Source organism: Poeciliopsis prolifica, unplaced genomic scaffold, assembly GCF_027474105.1.
Source record: "Poeciliopsis prolifica strain line A6 unplaced genomic scaffold, Auburn_PproV2 SCAFFOLD035, whole genome shotgun sequence".
Classification (NCBI taxonomy): domain Eukaryota; kingdom Metazoa; phylum Chordata; class Actinopteri; order Cyprinodontiformes; family Poeciliidae; genus Poeciliopsis; species Poeciliopsis prolifica.
The window spans coordinates 6283289-6304022 of record NW_026562410.1 but is presented as its reverse complement, the minus strand read 5'-3'; the positions used below and the strand labels follow the sequence as shown (position 1 = coordinate 6304022).

Sequence of the window (20734 nt, the reverse complement as noted above, 5' to 3'; positions counted from 1 at the left end):
TGTTGATCATCTTCACAGAGACTGGGACGGACAAACGGTTGCTGCCACACATGCCCAGTTGAGTTGGCGCATCCAGCAGCTTGGCATGCCGTTGTTGTGGAAACGCCAACCAGATGAGCCTGAACCAGATGTTTGTTTTCGTGGTGATGAGAGCTTAGGCGATGTTTTATACACAGATTAAATGTGTCGGTTTGTCTATTTGTCTCGCCGCCAAACTTCAGGAAAAACAGAAATCAGAAATACCTTGGGATTATTTTACAATGGTGAAATATAGAGGAAACAGTCAAAGTGCACAGCTTTGGTTTAGTTTTAATTACACTTTAGAGTATGTAATTATGCAGACTATTAAGTTGGGGGAACAAGGAACTACCAAATTAAATAGAAAAGTGTGGGATTCAGAAACTGATGGTTGAATTCTGAGGGTTGGCATTTGAACCAGATTTTTTTTAAGAGCTGCACCAAAAAATAAGTCGGTTAATATGTTTGAAACGCAAACATCAGCTCCATTTTTGCAAAGTGAATGCACCTTCGGCAGCCACTGGGGGCACTATGGCCTTCCAAAAAGGAGGTCATGGGTTTAAATCCTGGCCTGGGCTCTTTTCGTACGGAGTTTGAATGTTCTCCACATACTGGCTGCTGGCAGGTTTTAATTGAAAAGCATTTCTTGTGAAAGTCTGCCTTTTCCTTCTCCTGTTACTTTACCAAGCAAAGAATGACACGACTGCTGCAGGAGGCCTGTCCTTTTTCAACAAGTTGTTTGAAAATGCAAGACAATGAATGAATGAGTAGAATTAAAAAAACTGATTAATTTATGTTAGGTCTATAACACTGAATTAAGTTTAGTTAAATACAATCAATTTAAAGGATTCTGTTTTTTTAAGCTTAATTTGCTGGTTTAATTCAAAACTAATCAATTTATATTTTCTATATAAATATCATTAGAAATTTTGTACATCTCAAATACGGCTTTAGAGAAAATTGACTTCATATTTTAACTCCTTGGCTCCTCCCTCATACAAGGTTTTCATCAGTGTAGCACTGAGAAGTAGCTCGTATAATGAGCGCAGTAGATATACAGTGGTACCAGGTCTTTGCTACATGCTGCTGGCTAGTCTGAAGGAGCCGAGTGGGGGAGAAACTTGGTAGCTTGGAAACTGTAGTTCTGAGGAAGAGCTGCGTCTCGAAGGCGGGGCAAGGTCCACCCAGGCGTTTTGTGGAGCAAAATGGTTGCCATGGAGATTAAAGGAGTCCTCAAATGTGCATGAAAGAATCAAGGCAGCACTCCAGGTATGTTTTTGATGAGGCAACTACATTATCACTATGCAAAGCTGAAAAAAGTAAATTCTAGGTAATACAGATCAGATTTATGGGCGGCGTACTGGCAGCAGCTAGCGCTGGCTAGCTGCTGCCAGTGTGCGCTTATAGATCTGCAGAGCGAAAGCCTCATCGTGTGAAGCATCCCCACCATGCTTCGTTCACATCAAACTGAGACAATCTTTCATTAATCCACTTGTCTTATCTTCCCCCTTTCTTTGCACACAGAGTTGAGCTGAGAAGCAAAAAATCCTTCACCAGCAACTTGTGTTTGGCTGCTAAGTCAGCAGCTTTTGGTTCGGGCTGGCTACGTATTTAAAAAAAAAAAAGTCTCAGTATAGGCACACATCTTCCGATTACCTGAAAATTAACCCCAACTCTCCTTGCAAGCTAAAATAAAACTCATTATGTTCTGCAGGAGTTGCGACAGCAGGAGACGCAGAGCCAGCAGCATGGGAGAACATTATCGGGTCTGAGAGACGCAAAGGAAGCTGCAGTAGGCCCTCCTGCTGATGCACATAATGCGAGAGAGATGTTCAGGGGAACAAAAAGAAAAAAGGAGGAAAAGAAAGCAAACACTAGGTGGCCGATAACACAGAGCAGCTCCTGAGACAGATTTTTGGGGAAGTCAGTCAGCTGGGGTGGATTACATCCTATGTGTTACCAAGCCTCATGTGATGTGGGTCATCAGAGGGCAACGCAGTCGCTTTGGCAACAAGAACTGTTCACTTTCCTTTGTGGATGTGAAGGAAATTTCACAAGTCAGTGCTGCTCTCTAGTGGTTTCTCAAAAAATCCTCTTCAGTCATATTCTGGCACCAGGCGATGAACTGATCTGTGTTTCTCTGAGGCTTGACTAAAACATATTTTTTTCAATAAGAGGAACGATACAGGTAGAATAGAACGTGTCATTTTAATGCTTCATTGTTATGGTGTTTTGGAAAATATGATCTGTCTTTTTATGTGAATTAGAAAGAATAGCGGATGCTGTTGATGCTAATGGGGATCAGAAAGAGCAACAAACAACAAATAAACGGGTTTTGCATAAAAGTAGCATAACTGACGATGGAGTCTTAGAAAAAAAAGAGAAGGAGTACATTTCTGCCAAAAGGCTCAACTAAATTTTCAGATGAAAATTTTATTTTATTTTTTTCCAGAAAATTTCTGAGAGATTTTCTAAAAAAAAAATTGAAAATGTCTCAGTTTGAAAAGTGGAAAAATTACAACAAAAACAAAACAGAAAAACAAAAAAAAGCAGACATCTACTCCATTTGCACAAATATGGCATTGAAAAACGCTTCAATTTTGTAAATCAGTGGAGTATAAGTGTTTTTTTATTTTATGTAAAGAAACATAGAACTTTTTCAAAAACATTTTTTTACATGAATTGCTAAGACAGCAATTTTACTGTGATTTAGCTGTGAAAATTAAATGTAGTAATGTAGTAAATAAATGTATTTCTTTTTATACCTATTTTCACCACTTCAGTTGTTTCTTTTTCATGTTTATCTGACATTTTTTATAGCCATTATAGAAGATCCTATGAGGTTCTGGACCCACAGGTTGCAGCTACATCATTTATTTTAGAAGAAAAACTGAATAAAGATGGAAAATTCTGTATTTCAAGTTCACAGAAACTCATTTCCATGAAATCATTTCCTCTGGAGACTCCTCCCCCATCTCATGCTCTGTGTCTCCCGGCTGACCTGGACGAAGCTCTCCACCGCTTTTCACTCTCGGCACAAAAGCAGCTTTTACTCTGAAAGAGCCTGAACGGTTTGATGTGGGGAGGCTTCCAAAAGCAAACCCTTCCTGCTCGTCCCACTTGAAGAAATGAGAGCGTCTTTGCCCACATGCGAGTAATCGTCCGTGCAGCGTGCGGTCGGCGAGACGTTTCTTAATGACAGAGTTATCCAGAGCGACGCGGGGCCAACTCCTCTGGCTGCTCTGTCAATAGGCGGAGCGGGCAGCCATCTGGTCTGCCTCCACCTTCCTGATGATCTGCACTGATTCCTTCTGAGTGAACCCTCAGAGTAACGTCGAGCTGAACCAGACTGCGGCTAATCGTGTGCCAGGAAAGGATGAAGCTGCTTTTCTTTAGTTTCACAAATCCTTCTCCTCAAGTTTATACCTCCAATCAAAATTATTCTCTATGCGTTTAGCATTGTTGTTTCTTAAAACATATGTATTGTGTTTAGTTATTGGTTGAAGTATCTCTGATAACCAGAACATTTAAATAAAACAAACAAATCTTATATTTTTTCAAATTGTATGGTGTCGCCCCCATTGGGAACACCCAGTTGGCTCCACCAGTCTGACTGGGCTTCAGCTATTTTGCAAAACAAAAAGGGAAAAAAAGAAGAAAAAGACTAATTTTGTTTTCTAGGTGCTGCAGAGACATCCCCTGAAAGACTCGCAGTTCTCTCTGGACTGTTCAAATTCAAATTCAAAAATACTTCACTGATCCCAAAGGGAAATTAAATGTTGTTGTAACTTATAGTAATTCAAATTCTTTAACGAGTAATTGTCGAACGCTCTAAATAGAGCTAAATGCAAATCCATCCCGTAAAAGTTCAACAGATATTTTACTGTCCCATTTTTGCCAGGCAGCATCTGAAAATAATGACATGCAGGGAGCACAGCAGGGCCGTCACAATCATTTTTATGATGGGTTGCTTTAAGATGATGACTCTCCTCAAATGGCCGGTTGGAGAACCCTGTGAGTGTTGTATAGGGCCATACTGAAAACAAAGTTTAAAAATTTAAATTGACAGACTAAGGTCCTAACATTACATTTGATCCATTTGAAATTGAGGGGACTCACTTATCTCTATTTATTTGTCAAAATAAAAAGAGCTCTGTCATACTGAAACACATCCTCGTGGAACTGAATGGGCAGCACAGCGCCTCCTTCAGGTTTTCTGTAAACTAACACTTCTTCACCTGTGAGCTGACAAACAGAAAGTTTCACTTTTTCTATCAGCTTAGATATCTAAAATTGAAAAAAAAAAACCTATATTTTTTATTATTTGGTCTTCAAAAGTACCAAACAATAAAATGACCATGCAACCAGCCGGTCGGTGTAAGCATATAAAAACTTCTTCTCAGTCAAAGGAAAGGCTTTCACTCTTGCAACAAGTTTTCCTTGTGTGGTTTAGCTTCATTTGAATCACAAAGAAACAAAAAGGCTTTCTCAAAAATCTTCGCATCGGACAGACGAAACGAAAACGACATCGAAATGCAAAGAAGCCCTGCCAGCCTGCCAGCCTGCCAGCCTGCCAGCCTGCCAGCGCGCTGTTATCCAGATAAGCACCCAAACTTCAGCGACTTTTGACCGACTCCACCACTCCGTTCCCATGACCGAGTCGCTCCATTTGTGTGTGTGCCAGATTCAGATAATGCGTGTTTGAGAGCGCTGGGCCAACAGACAAGTCAGTGGGGCAGCAATGGGACAAACTGTGGCAGGCAAACACAGAAGAAGAAAAGGAGGAGAGAAGAAAGCAAAGATGGCCGACTGAAGGGTAGAAAGAATTAAGTGAAGCAGAAAGAGTCTCTCTTTCTGGTAGTTCATCGGTTCTGACCTTAGCTTTGACCCAAAGCGAATGCTGCAGTGAGCTCACAGCAATGACACTGCCACTATGCAGACACATACACACACACACACACACACACACACACGCACACACACAGGAATGCTGCTTCTGGTATTGTCTTTAAGTACCAAACTCGGGCCAAGGCCTGCCAGGGTTTCCAAAACAAAATAACAGCCGTGCAAAGCTATCTCACACTTGCACACAAACACGCGCATACACACACTGCTCGGATACACACCCAAACACCACTTCCGTCCATTCTCTCTCACTGTGAAAGGAAGCGGAGCGGAGCTGGCTGGGAACCAGCTGTCCCGACAGAGGTAGTCCTCCGACTGCCCACTTTCCTCTCTGAAAGGACTTGAAGGACTCGGAGTATATTCTCTGACTTTCCACTGTTTAGATGCAGACGACCACTTCAAGCCTTTAGGGGAGGAGAGAGGCAATTCATGCGGTCTAAATCTGGTTTTCTTCAAGTGAGTGGTTTGATTTAGGACCATTACTATAGACGCATCATTAACATGAAGCTCTAAAATAAAAATACTTACTTTGACCAAGTAGCTTTCATTTAAAACAGCTTTCCAGCCAGCTGAATCTTCAACATGTCATCAAGTTTGGCAAAAGCTGCATCTCCAGGATGACGGTTGGAGACGCCTGCTCCTGAGACATTCCCTAAAAGACTGGCGGCTGCAGCCGAGTTAAATGCAGTTCTACGCAGCTTTCACTCTGGATGGCTGCATACAAATGTCTGAGACGCTTTAAAAAATAAAAATAAAAATCCAGACAAAAATTTGGTTTCCCCTCACAATTACACACTACTTTGCGTTGGTTTATCACAAATAACACTTTTACAAGGCATCGTAAAAGCACAGCTGGAGTTAGCCACATCCCACAAGCTGCGGGCGTTTAATTTATATTTGAGCAACATTTTACGCTGGTGTACGGAAGACAATTAGCGCCAAGACATAAAAATAATTTTGACTTTTGATCTCAAGAGATTATTGTTTTTCTTGCTCTGACTTGATCATTACTTACACTTTTAAATCCAATTACTCTACTCAAACGACTACAATTAAAACCGTAAGGTCATCAAAGGTCAAGCGTCTTACCTTGGGCCATTTGGGGTTAATTAGACGGGCTTTGATTGCGTCATCCAGAGCCTTGCCATGCTGTCCCAGTCTGAGGTAGGCCGCAGACCGGTTGCTGTACAGGATGCAGTTTTGCGGGTCGGCGGTGAGGGCCTCAGTGTAGAGACGAACAGCCAGCGCAAACTCCCCCTGCTGGCAGGCCTGGTTACTGCGGCGCACACGTTCCAAGAACTCGGCTTTGCTCAGGGCGACTGGACCACCGGAGCCGGGAATCCGATCCCGGCTTTTCCCGCCTTTGGCTGAGAGGATCCCGGGAGATGAAGAGCGAGAGGATGAGGAGGAAGGGTTGGTGGCTCTGCCGGTGGAGCGAGAGCCAAAAAGGGAGAACTGTGGAGAAGACACAGGAGGAGGACATGGTTAGCAAAAACAACAACACATTCATGTGTCTATTAGTAAAAAATATAATCAAAATCACTTGTTTTTTTTTTTCTTTTTTTTAAATAACTGCTTTAAATTGAGTAGCCGTCTTATTCAACATGTGGTAGCACCATGCTAACAGCTACATGATCTTCATCAGACTACTGTCCAATATATTCCCATGGAATTTGGTCTCATTAAAATCTTCCAGAAATCATATTTGTAAAAAAAACCTACTACTAAGTTTTTAATTAAGCCAAGAAATTTTCTAGACAAAAAACCTTGGAAATTTCTGAGTTCCGTAAAGTTAATCTAAAAATGTCTGCATTTTTCTCTTGAAAATTAATTTCTCAAACTCAGAAATGTTCTTGTTTTTTTTCCGAGAAAATGTCTGAGACATGTACTCTTTTTTTGTTATTATTCATTTCTTTATCTACAATGGCCCTAACACGCCACCGTAGAAATTTAATCCAACATATTGGATTGAAATGTTGGATTTGTTGGATCCAACAAATGCTGTTTGTTGGATTCAAACATTTGTTTTTAAAAAAGATCGGTCCGTAAATCAATTGACATTGGAGACAGATCTGTACCTGAATGTCATGTTTAATGGCAGTTGGATCTAAAAGAAAACAAAGAATAACTGAGGAACGATGTGATGTCGTGAGAACTGGACTGGCTGAACAATAAAGAGTTAATCTAAATGGAAACAGGAAAAAACTAAAACCAAATGTTACACTGAATGCATCCAACTACACAGGATGTGTGTTCGAACTAAAACTTGGAAACATTTTTGGAATTATCCATCATGTGAGAATTATGTAAAGTTTGAAAATTTTTTAGAAATGATTCCATTCTCTAACGATGCTTTATATAACAGACATTTCAGAAGTAATAATTGATTTAAATGTAATTTTCCAGTATTTGAAGCCGTCACTAAAACAACAGCCCACTCGAAGAATGTCAGTCAGTTACATTTTCACACACAAAAGTAACATTATTGAAGATGGAAAGATACCCAAAATAACAGCAAACAGTAGCTGCCTCATATGAATTTTATGATGCAGTGAGAAACTGCAGCGTTCACGTCCCTATCCTGCTGTTCCGTAACCACTGCAACTCTTCAGGAAGACGCAGGGGGGGAGTGACAAAGTCAAACTGTTTTCTGCTCTTATTCCCTTCGCCGCGGCTGCTGAAACCTGGGCTCAAAATGTTTTCACTACGGCCGAGAGCGAGGCGCTTCCAGAGAGCTGCCTCCCTCTGATCTGGTGTTTCCAAATCTGGGCCTTCACCAGAGCTTACACCAAGGCCGTCATTATCTCTCTACAAATCGCCACAGGCACACACACACGCACACGAGCTAAAGGGATTCCTACGCCTTCAAAATGCTTCGTCCAACATTGTTGACGAAGACGCCAGAAAACTTGAAGTGGTACTTAAGATTTACTTGAAATAGATCGGAGGCGCTTGTCAGCCTCACGTTTCTGATACGAGTAAAGCATCTGCTCTATGGAGGTTTTCACCATTTTAAACAAGCCTGTTTATCCATCTTCACTTATTTCAATGTGTTTTATTTCTAAGAACAAACCAGGACGATTGTGGCATCAAAGTAAACATCGCTGCCTGGATGTCAACAACTTCTTTTTGTTTTTTCTTTTGTCCTAACATCTTTATTGAAGGTTTTTTTTTTAGTTTTTGAAAATTGGAAGGTTTAAAAGATGAGCTTCTTTCAGGCTTTTCACTGGTGTGAAGTGTTGATGAAAGAGAAGCTGCGTTGCTAAACAGTTAGCTTGTTTGCCACTGTTCCCTTCACATTATTTATTTTCAGTGAGCTGTCCAGATCCGATATTGATGTTGGAAATTGGTCCACTATCAGCCAAAAAAGCAGTATCAGGTTATATTGGCCTGCATCTACAATCTTTGGCAATGCAAGTTGACAAAAGTACTCTGTTCCAGCATTTAGTCCACCCCAGAATTTAGTCTGACCCAGAATTTAGTCTGACCCAGCAGCTGGTCCGTCCTGATATTTATTCCATTCTACATTTAGTGTCCCCCGGTCTTTAGTCGACCCCTGCATTTACTCCGCTCCAGCATTTAGTCCATCCCAGAAATCAGTCCATCCAGAATTTAGCCTTCTCCAGCATTTCTATCCAGCAGCACTCGTATCCTGAACACAGGATAATAATGGTTAATAATGAGTGGGTCAGTTGTTCTCAGACCTACTGTTGTTGACTATTGTTCTCTGCTTGACTAATATCACTAGATCAACTATTTCCTGACATTCCACACTGCAAAACAAGTAATAATAATGTGTATGATTCCTGCTGTTATCTAATCTGGCCGATATCGGTATCAGCCAACACTCAAAGCAGCGATATCGTTGTATTGGAACACCCTTAATTTTAAGTTCATTATTATCAAGATCTAAACAGCATCACCTGATGAATGAGTTTTGTGTTAGCTGGTCAGTACTGTACACACACACGCGCGCGCACACACACACACACACACACACAGGTGGGAAGAAGAAAGACTCAACAAGCATAAATCTATAGTTGTATAAATATTCCTGCATGTTGCATTTTCTCCATAACACAGAGCATATTTAAGCAGACACACAGATGATGAAAGTTTTAGAGACTGTTCGAGCTGCAGTCAGTAGAGCAGCGCTGCAACAGGAACACAGCGTGAATATCCTGCTCAGTCCTTCCAAGACTGTTGGCAAACACGCTTCCCTTGTCACCCCGTCTTACTATTCACTGCCCCCGTCTCTGCCCGGGTCACAGGGAGGACATTTCTGAAGAACAACACCAATATATGAGGGGGAAAAACTCCAAAGCTGAAAGAACGACTGCTCCACCTGAATATGATCATTAAACTTTGAATTTAAGATTAAGAAGTATCAAACAGGAGTTAACTTCAGATATGAAATTGACTCCAGACAATTTCTCCAGTGACTCAAGCTCGCTCATTAGATCTGCAAACATTCATTGTTCAAGTCATGGCACAGATTCTCAATTGGGTTTAGGTCTGTACTTTGACTGAACCAGTCATGGCTCACTGTCCTGGCCCGGTCTGAAATCTGTTGCTTCCCTTTTCGTGCTGAAGACAGTAATCCCCACAGCACTATGCTGCCATCACTATGTTTCACAATGGGAATGTTGTGTTCAAGGTACGGTCTGACCCTTCGTTTGTTTTTGGTTTTTTTAATATGTAGCATTTGCCAAAACGTTACATTTTGGTTTCATCTAACTAAAGAAACTCCTTCCTACTCTTCTCATTTTTTCAATTTCTAAATTGTTTTTTTTTTAATCTTATTAAAATTTCCCTTCCACACCATATAATACTGTTCCCACGTTATCTCACATTGGGATGGTATGTTCACAATGATGAGCAGTGTTAGCTTTCTAAAACCTATGACTATTTGCTGGCTAGCCAAATGTTGTCACTTTGTAGCACAATCAAGTAACTATGTTCAAGTAACTTTGGTTGTTATAGAATTGCTGCATATCTGTGAAATATGACTTAAAAGATATTTGATTTCATGATTTGAAGCCTTGAAATTGGGCCTTTCTGCTGTCTCTGAAACTCCGCCTCCAGGAAGTCATCACCACATGGCTCCTTTAATAACCCTTTAAAAGCATTTTTTACCAACTTCAGACTGAGAAGTGGCCAATTAGCAAACAAGATGTTTGCTAATTGGCCCTGGCTGGTTTGAAGGAGCGGAATGGCAGCATGGTGGGGGGAGTACTGCTCTGAAGCTTAAATTTTTCCACTCGACAGGTACAAACCTCTGACAGGGGTCTCCAACACAGCGCCTGTTCAAAATCGCATAAATTATTGATTAAGTGAAGTAAAAATAAATTGTGTCAATTTTTGGCAGCCCTTTGTATCACATAGTACCGATGAAGTGCCTCTATAGCAAAAAGGTTGGTGACTCATGCTCTAAAATATGAAAAAACAGCTGATTCTAAATATATTTACAAGCATATTTTAAATATAAAAATTATGTAAAGTATACATTATTGATAAAACACTATTTTTGTCACTAAGCAGTCCATATATATATAGAATTTGTACATAGATGAGGTTATGTTGGATATAAAATGCATAAATAGTGGTGAAGAAGGAAAATAAGCTATTGGGTTAGCTGTGGTGACTGTTAGCTGGAAAGCCCCCAAACCAAATTCTGCTCAGGGTCCCAAACAGCTTTGGACCGCCTATGTTTTCAGACTTTTTCCTCATAAATCCTGAAGGATGTCACACTTCGTAATATGTGAGCAACCTGCACTTTTTTTTAATATATAGCCTATATATATATTTTAAAAGCTCTTTTCCCTCCGGCAGTCGGGACGTTTCTCCCCCCACCAATTTACGTTTCCACCGGCCTCACCTTCTCCTTCCTCGCTCTGGGCTTTTCCATCCCCGCTAAATCCTCCGCCCGCTGCTCCAAACTTTGATCCCGCAGCAGCGGCGGCTGCAGCAGAAGTGAGGGAGGGCAGGAAAAGCCTCCGACACCATCCAAAAACCGGCCCGCGGAGTCGGTCCCGTCGGTTCCCCGGTGATGAGTGCTGCGAGTCCTCGCGACTCAGCGGCACGCGCGCGTTACGTCGACACTTTCCAAAGTTTTCCTCGGCGGAGAGTTAATCCGCAGTGAACGCGCCATGTTCCCCGCTGCCGATCCTCCCCATAGCGGAATTTTTGTCCGGTGAGAGGCGGGGATCCGGTCGGCTCCATGGCTGCAGCTCTCGGCAAGGTTTCAATTACTCCTCATGACATCAGAGGGGAATTGAGTTACCTGATAAACATTGCGAGGCCCGACAAAAGCCGCACACAGTGACGGTGCGCGCGCGGGGGGAAACGAGCACCGCGTGGACTTGGTTCTTATTAGGCACGAGGAAAATTATAACCAAACATAACAGGAAACTGGTCTTTTTTTATATATTAAAAAAATCTCTAAAATATCCAGCTTGTTTTTAACATGCCTGCTGGGAAATTAGATTTTTATAATCTTCCAGTTTAAACTATCTGGGAAAATGTTTGAGGAAAAAAAATAGTTTATTTAACATGGGGAGTCCACCCAGGGCGCCAGTCTGTCACGGGGCGGCGACCTGGAGAAAACTGCTGCTGTTTATGCATTGAACAACTTTCTCCTGATTATTCAAGCCATTCCTGTTATATTTCTGGTCCTAATTTCTATGGAAGTGAAAGTCTACAACCTTTTTTCCAAGCATTTTCTCTCTTTTTTTTGCATCAGCTACAAATTTCCTTCTCTGATGAACCAAAAAAATCACAATGAGAAAAAGTTTATGTTCATAAATCTAAATTTTTATCAGTGCTTCTTATGTACAAGTATTACAAATGATTTCCAGCTCATTGCAACGCCAACCAACATTTACACATTTACAAAGGTTATCACAAGAATTCTGTATAAATACAACTTCAACGTGCCCCAATAGGAGCTGGGCTACAGACAGACAGCAGCTAACAAACATGTTCACATCAGATGTTTTTTTTTTTTTATGTAAAACTAAAAACATGACAATTCTCCCCTCCCCCACATATCATGTGACACTTATCCTGTGCAACATTTTGGAGAAAAGTTATTAATTTGGTGGCAGGGTCATGCTCTGGGGTTACAGTACTTTAAGTACAATCAAGGTGTTTGAAGCTCAAGAAAAATAAAGCCTTTATTAGCATAATATTAAAGTTCTGGTATGACCTAGTCAAAGTCCGGAGCTAAAATTGCCCTCATAATCAAATAGGTTTGATTTTCTTTCCTTCTCTCCGACATGTTTGTTTGTTTTTCAGTTGAACTCCACGTAATAAATGTCACATCATCTGAAAAACATTTGAAAGGATTTATGACTGTCACGTTTTTTGGGGGTGGGGGGGGGGGGGTTTCCACATCACCAACAGGTGGCGTCGTAACAAGAGCGTGAACATTTTTGAAGCCGTCATTTTTCACATTTTCGAACCAGCTGGGGAGAGAAACAGGCACCAGATCTGGAGCAGATCAATACATTATATGAAGTGCAGTAGCAGAAACGTGAACCATCCTCAGGCTCAACTTTCCTCGGAAGTAAGTTCTGCAACGTTCCACTAAAGAAGAAATGCATTTCCCAGATTCCAGAAGGAGTTTGGCTTAAGCTCCTCAGCGACTCAGAGGTTGATCAAATAAATATATAATAGTGCAATAGTCAACAGGGTCCCAAAGAAGTTTTCAGTTCTGAATAAAACATAAGACATTGTGAAATAAATATCTGCCAGTTATTATCTCAGAAATGTTGAGAAAAAACATTAATCTTTATTGTAAAAGTCTTTGTATTCCAATTTCTTATTTTATTTCTTTATTCACTTTTTCTTACTAAAATACATTGCTGGGGGAAATGTTTGCTGTATGGAGAGAATAAAAGAAAAATGACTTGTTCTGTTGTCGGCCTAAGAGCCGATTAAAGATTGTAGTTTCAAAGTATGGAAACCACCGCCCTCTCCTGGCCATGAGGCAACATTGCATTCATTTCCAGAAGGACTAACCGCTTTAACGCTGATTATTATTCAACAAGGTTGCCTTGGAAATAATGTCTGTAAGTTTTCCATGTTCAATTTTTTTTTATTTAATTTTTCAACCTAAAAGCTTAATATATAGTAACTTTATTGAAGAGAGCTGAAATAAGAATAACAGTGATTGGCTCAAGGTTGATTTGTATAAACAACTAAGACTTACTTTTGCTGAATTATTAAAGTTTTTTTTAAACGTTCTTTAAAAAAAAAATCTTTCATTGAGGGGAAAAACGTAAAATAATTGAAATATGTTTCTTTGTTTGAATAAAGTCCTATAAAACCATGTTTAATCACTTATTCCACAATGTCTTTTGTCCTCCCTGCTACTGGCCGTTCAGTTGACCTCTGTTCCTGTGACATTAGGCGGTTCTGTGCTTTGGACTTGTTTTTTGTTCCTCCCGGATTGTCTGGTCGAGTCATTCTCACACACAGCTTGTAAAGTCTCACGGCTCGGTCTTTCCTCTTTGCTTTCGTCCCGCCCGGCCTCCTGCCCTTCCGCCTCTCTGCCTGTAGGTGTCGCCGCTCCGCCCTTTCAACACCAGCTGGGTCCAGCCGAGGAAGTGCTGCTGTCACCAACGTCGCAGTGCAGCTGCAAAGCCGTAAATGAAAACGTTTTAATCTCCATCTCTGTAATTTTACATATATTAGCTTAGATTATATTAATGTAGAATATATAAGAAATAAGGAATAAATTATATGAGTTTTTTTTTTTTTACTGCTTTCCGTTCAGAACTTTAGTTCACGTCAACATGCCGCATGGTCATTTTAAACTGTGAACGAATTAAATAAATCTAAATGAAATGAAACGAATGGAGCACACTGATGTGGCAACGAATCTTTGTAAATGTGGAGACGTCAATTACATCTGTCGGCCTTTGCTGGTCGTTTCTCAAGATTTGACTAACGTCTGTCGATTAACAGCACTTTATTCTTCGGATGTGAAAAATGCTGATTTGATCTGGTCGCTTTTATTTGGTGCGGCAGACCCACTGGGGTCACATCGATCAAACATCTTTAGCTCTGAATTCCATTTATGCGTTACGCCACGCTAATGTTCATAATTAATTTTTGTGAATTTAGAGATACTTGACAGAGCCCTGCTATTTATTTTATAAATCGTCAGCTTCTTGCCACGATAGAAGAAGATGAAAATCTGTTACAGACTTTCAGCCAATCAAAGACTAACATTTTTTCAAAATGTTTTCTCTTTTTGTATAACTTTGTTCTGCTGTGATGGTTTATTAAAAGTACTTGGACAAACTTTTTACAGTGGGTTAATTAAAGAGTTTGTCCCACAGAATGATTATGCAATATTATGTCCATGACAACGCTGTATGTGTGTGTGTAAATACTGACTTGCTGCTTGACGTGCAGTCCTGGGGCAGGAAGCAGGAGTGAGACACATGTCCAATCAGAAGAGTCTCCACGTTGCTCAGTCGTCTCTGTTGAGTCAGTGTGTGGAACAGTCTGCAAGGACGTGCAGAGAAACGTCAAATACGTTTCAGAAAAATAAATTAATTAAATAGTCTGTTCAGCTGTGTGTCACTGTGGCGCTACGGTAACGTCCAGAGACGTAAAGGCCTGTCAAAGAGCCACCGTCTTACATAAGCAGGTCAATGTTTACACTGGGCCTGGTCCAGTTTTGTGTTATGAAATGTCTCCCCACGTCTGATTTGTGTAAGCAGCCACACACACCCACACACGCAAACAGAAAGAGGAGTGTTTTGTTATCATTGGGTCTGAGGTTGCTTTGCAAAAACTAGTGTTCGGTATTTTAGAGATGATGTATGAGTTGCTTCTTTATTATCAATACATACTGAGACCACACAGTTTGTGTCATTTAAGAGCAGACTACATATGTGTTAGAAGGCAGAACCGAAACGCAGCTCACTGGCCAATGAACGGACCAATTACCTGGACCGCCCATCAGTCTGAATCAGGGGTTGCGTTGACCAAATATGACACACAGACGTTAGTGTGAAAACATGATTGGACTTACCTGGCGGTGCAGTTGCAGTGATAAAGCGTTCCTGCCTCTGTGTTGAGGAGGCCATATTTCCTCTGCTGCGGAAGGATCTTGTTCTTACACTCATCAAGTTCTTTGTACAGAAGGCAAGACCTGTCCTCCTCTGTGGAGGGGATGCAAACATCAGGGGGGATTTCAGTTTCAGCAACAGAGTGTAAAACCAAACCAACTGCGCCAGGCGCCGTCAGGTTGAAGTACCTGTAACTGCGTTGTGCTGCCGAACCGCAGTGAGCGGCGTGAAGGGTAAAACGTTCCCCGGGTCATCTCTCCTCACGGTCAATGCTGACGCCTCTGCGTCTGTGGAGTTCGAAGCATCGGTCGCTCCGGTAACGGAGGGAGTGACTGAGGCTGAGGACAGCGTTTCCGTGGCAGCGGTGGAGGACAGCAGGTGTGGACGTGACGCGTTTGTTTCGTGGAGTCGTGCGGGTGCGGTGGAGTTGACGTCGGAGCAGGAGCCGTTGATGCAGCCCTCTTTGGACTCACTGGACTCGTACAGCGCGGGCGAGTGGACGTCGGCGTACAGCGCCATCTGAGTCTTTTTACACCTGTGAGGTCAGAGCAAAGGGAGAAATGACGAGAGGGAAAATATTCTACGCAGGAACGTTTAAGATGACCAATACTGACACTGTTCCCTTGTTCTTCAAGTTCACATTCATATTGTTTACTGTCAACAAAGAACACTTTGAGTTCCCCTCCAAGGCTAGATAAGCTTTGACAAGATGAAGATGAAGGCTCTATGTCAACTGAGACTGAAAGCCTTCCCTGTTGACGATGTACATCTACTGTCAAGAAGGAGGTGGTAGCATCCTGCTGCGGGGGGGATAATGTGGAGACCCGCCTATTTGTGGTCCAGTGTTTGCGAAAATTATCAAAATTTGCTGAAATTTCAGGGAAGATTTGCAGAAAATTCACCTACTTGCATTATTTATTGTTTATATTTTTACTTGTAGAGCATGCCTGAAACAGTCGAGAGAAAATGCAGCTCGGGAAGCTGGGATACGTAGGCACAACGCGATTTGACGCTATTGTTTGCAAAAACTGCTAATTCAGGAGTGCCATCCATTTTTTTTTTGTGCCAATCGGTATTAAGTGCTGAAATGGTTTCCACTGTATGCTTATTGCGTATTATGGTACATTTTGCTGCTTGAGCTATTAAAATATGAACATACAAGACTTTTTAGAAGGAGTCCTAAGTACTGTTAAATTTTGGGGTGGCTCTAGTTGCTAATCTTTGTGAATATTAGCGGTCCAACACAATCCCAGATTTTAGCAAAGGCATTAACTTCCTTATGCTTTCTTTCAAAGTACTGTCATTGTCTAAGTACATGCAAAATTGATTCTTTACACAAACACACACACACACACACGCACGCACGCACGCACGCACGCACGCACGCACGCACTAAGTTATTATTTGCTCATTGGATAACTTTGTTTGTCTGTCCAAAAGTTGCGGCCAGTTCCTTGAACTGCTTTTGAAACGTTTCTTTCTAGAAACTGAGATCAATGCTCTCAAAGTATAGCTGCTTTTTGCCCGACGTTTGGAATCAAAGCAAGACTCACATGCCGAACCAGTTCCTCTCGGCGCACTGGAGCCGGTGAGAAAAGGTAAAGCAGTGCATCTTGAGCAGGTTGAAGAAGGTGTAGCCCACCACGTCAGCTATGCTGTCGTTCGCCTCCATCAAGCAGCTGCGAAACCTGGAGCGCAGAGAGCATGGGGGTTGAGGGGCAGAGGGGGAACCGTGAGCAAAACCACAGATAGTGGCGATTTTAACTGCTGGGGATGGAGCAGGCTTTGTTTGGGAGGCGGCGAGTTACTTGTTGTCGCAGTCGCAGTGGGACATGGTGAAGATGTTGCTGTTGAAGACGCCAAAGTCGGACTGGAAGGACAGGATGGTGTGTTTGCACTGGTCATGCTCCCTGCAGCAGCTGTCTGTGTCTGAAAAAACACCTGCAGGAGGAGAGAGTGTGGAAAAGGGAGTTTTGCTCAGGAGAAGTGGCAACAAGTTTTCATAAAGCACCTTTTATTGATGCACAATGAACAAAATCTTCTTTTTTCACTAAATTATTTTGCACATTTTGCCTTGGAAACCTACACGGAGAAAAACAAATATGAATATAAGAATATTATGGGCAGGTGAGACAACAAACGTTAGTAGGCGAAGTCTAGTCAAAGCTTTCAAAACCTAAGAATACTTTACTGGCTGTTAAGCACGGTGGTGGAGGCATCATGCTGTATTCCAAACATTTTGAGAAACTATCAAATTTTACATTTTTCAACACCAATCAGCAGCTAAATGGTTATTAATATTATTCAACAAGATCAATTTTGAGAAGTGTTCTTTTTTTTGTCATAGATGAAATAGATTAAATAGGCTCAGGATTTACTCTATTGAAACTATGTGGCGTCATTAAGATATTTATCTTAATTAGATAAATATCTTCCTATAAAGTCATAAAACAATCTTTCACTAAACCATAAAACAATAAACAAATTGTAATGCTTATTGGCTGTTTCATAATTTCTTGTATCTGCGTGATGTTTTTATCACATAAAAACTTTGAACCATCATGTCGTTGAAATGTGCTATAAACCTGACTTATAATCTTGATTCTGTGTGGACTAGAGAAAATTCTCAATAAATTAAAACCTCTGATGTGCCATTGGACGTCAGCAGGTCGTTTTTGATCTAGAGGCCCAGATATAGTTGCCTGTATAAATATACACTATCATTTTACGGGCTGATTAGCTACTTTTGATTTTTTTTAAAAAGTTATACCTGATAAAGTGGCCAGTGAGAGTATAATAAATCATAAGGCATTTCTCAAAAGGCCAACGATAAAAGACGCACAACCGATAAAACTTTGTGACATAACTTGAAGTTTTATCGCGATATTTTTGCGGTAGTATCGGGATGAGAGCGATAAAAGTGAAAACTGTTTGTTGCTTCTTCTTTTTTTAAGTGACTATGGCGCATCAATCACAGCAATTTGTAATAGGCTTAAAACACCAATCACATAAAAGTATGATTTGTATCACCAAACTACACACAGTGACTGCATTTAGAAATATGTCCAAATGTACTGACATGCTATGATAGTGGAGAAAATATTAAAACTAACCCTAACCCTTTTATCATGAAAACTAATAAGAAATGTGTCACGATAACTGATAAACGATAAGATAAAAGCCCACATCTCAAAACATAACAAAGACTGTTTGTTGTTAAAATGTGAATAATGTGATTAGGTAACCAGTGCAATCTTATTTCTGTCTGTTGGATGATGGTCAGTTCAAACACAGCATCACTTACCCAAATCTGCGTATGACGGCGCTTTGTTGCCAGAGCCGCACCACAGAGTCCCGGGGACGATAAAGCCGCGCTTCACACGCGCATGTATCCTAACCCCTGACCTTTCATCTTCGCCTTGACCCCCGAGGCTCCTCACGTGTCTCCCCGCTGTGCGCTCCGGGAGATTAGCGAGGCTCGCAGAGGCCAGAGAGACGCACCGACCCGCGTCAAACAAGGACTCCAGACCCAACGCTTCCCCCGCGCGGTCGTCGAATCCCCACGCGCGGCCCCGGCACTCAGACAGGTAGCTCTGGGTCAGCGCTGCGTCATCGCTCCAGGTGCAGCCGAGCAGGGCGCGCTGCCCGGACCAGACGCCATGGTACAGGCGCGGCGCCGCGGCGCTGCCGCGCGGATCCCCCCGCAGGAAGCTGACGTGCAGTCGGCCGTCGGAAGAAACTTTGCTCCAGCTGCAGTGGATGGAGGCTTGCGCGGCCGTGCAGACCAGGAGGGCTGATGTCACAGTGAGAGCCAAGAGAGCGGAGATGTGCGTCATCTTGGCGCATCGATGGAGCTGCGGCCGGATGAGAGAGAGAGAGACTGCTCCACTTGAACTCTGCAGCAAAGTGCTAACTTCTTCCTCTGGGAGGGTTTTTATTCATTGGTAGAGTCCAGGTCGGTTTTAAATATGAAGGCGAAGAAGAACAGGAGGAGGAGGAGGAGAGGAAGGTTTTCCGGTGGATTAACATCCAGATCAGACACGTGACCAGGCAGCGTAGCCAAACAACTCCCTATCTCTCTGCCCCACATTTACAGCCACAATATCATTAGTGAGACACACACACACACACACACACACACACACACACACACACATTACATGTTTTTAACTGTAAATCTGACTAATGCCTCAGTGCTGCTCAGACACACACCCCCAACATGCTGAATGGAGGTGTGATAAACTCAACTATTGATTTCCACAGACATTTCTGGACTTGTCTTCTCTGCTGTGATGAATGAAGCTGAACATGTCAGATGCGTTGTGAAAGTCCAGAACAGACGCACCTCTATTGTTAGGCAACCAATGAAGGCTGTTTTGTTTGGCTGAACCAAACACACACACACACACGCACACACGCATGCAAAAAGACATGTTTTGAGTTTTTATATTTTCACCTTCCTATAATAATGACCCAAGTCATTTTTGGCCATGAGTTTTTTTGTTTGTTTGTTTGTTTTTTTTCCCCCCTAACTCATCCTTTGTCAACAAAAGGTGGTAATTTTTTAAAACAAGCAAGAAAATCTTTTGGCAAAAAAAGACTCAGGCCATCATCTTAGGAAGGTGACAGCAGGTGAGACCTCAAGTTTCCTAATGCTTGGATTGCAGCTCAACTCTTTTGCACTTTTTGTGCCAGAAAAGTGTTTTTAAATGACTAGACCTCCTAGAAAAGCAACGGGAAATGACTATTTTTGTATGTGTTGTTTTTTGTTTTTGTTTTTTTTTGTGGAAATGTGGATTCTGATCAAATGTTTATTCATTTTGAAAATGTCTTCATTACTTCTCTATCAATGAGTGGCATATTTAGACCTGTTTTGATTTATTTCCTCATACGTTCATGACCATCCTGTCCTCACCATTTTTAGTTATTCATTTAGTTTCAAATCAGAATTTAATTTCTGAAATAGTTGTCTTCTTTTTTGATGTTTATTGGCAGTTGGCAAGCAACGAAAATGGAGCATTACCGCCACCAACTGGTATTGCGTGTGGACCAGAACGTCAGATTCTCTCCTCAGCAGTCATTGTCTGGTGACAACCGTTCATTTGATTCAGGTGTGTGGAGGACAATCACAATATCGTCAATGCACCCAATCGTCCAATAACAAAGCAGCTGTAGGAACGACATCATCCAATCATTGTGCAGTTGTTTCAGGGTTCTTTTGGCTGACATATTTGCAGTTTTAGCTCAATCTGGATTTTTTAAAAAAAAGGTTTCCTGCTTTATTGAAATTAAAATGTACTTTTTATGTCTAAATGTTATTTCACATTTTTTAATCCATTCGCAGCTTTACGATACCAATGTATTTAATTCACGTACGACCTCCTTTTTGGGATCATTTTCCAGAACTTGTTGTCTCCAGACACCTTTTTTTCAATTTGCATTTATGTCTTGTTTTATAGACCATCTTGGTTCTAAACATCAGCTTTTCACAATCATCATTTATTCTTCGTGTCTCGTTCACTTTTGATTTTGCGTATACTTTTGTTCTGCTCGACTGACGTGCTGAACTTTAGTTTCATTTAATTACACTCATTAACAAGTTAGCCTGGAGTTATCGGACGTTTCTGCAGGATCAATACCTGAATTTATTTGACTGCATTCAAGGTCAGAGGGAGTCAATCAGGCCTGTGACCTTTCACCCACTTGGAGGGAAAGTGCATTATCAA

The 20734-nt window shown here is 41.5% G+C and overlaps 2 protein-coding genes across 2 annotated transcripts; both read right to left on the bottom strand.

Moving 5' to 3' along the window:
- Positions 1-5175: 5175 nt before the first annotated feature.
- LOC129374104 (tetratricopeptide repeat protein 28-like) lies at positions 5176-11083 on the bottom strand (the record flags this gene model as incomplete). The annotated part of the gene is made up of 3 exons (XM_055052300.1): positions 10802-11083; positions 6013-6378; positions 5176-5298 (listed from the first exon to the last, which is right to left on the bottom strand). Coding segments are annotated over exons 1-3 (519 nt in total), but the record flags the coding sequence as incomplete, so codon positions are not given.
- Positions 11084-11769: 686 nt separating this feature from the next.
- Positions 11770-19152, bottom strand: LOC129374075 (group 3 secretory phospholipase A2-like). Its single transcript, XM_055052253.1, is given in 8 exon segments — positions 11770-13380; positions 13383-13561; positions 14329-14439; positions 14972-15101; positions 15197-15543; positions 16562-16696; positions 16817-16949; positions 18313-19152. Coding segments are annotated over 8 exon segments (1641 nt in total). The 5' UTR covers positions 18845-19152; the 3' UTR covers positions 11770-13306.
- Between the last annotated feature and the right edge of the window lie 1582 nt (positions 19153-20734).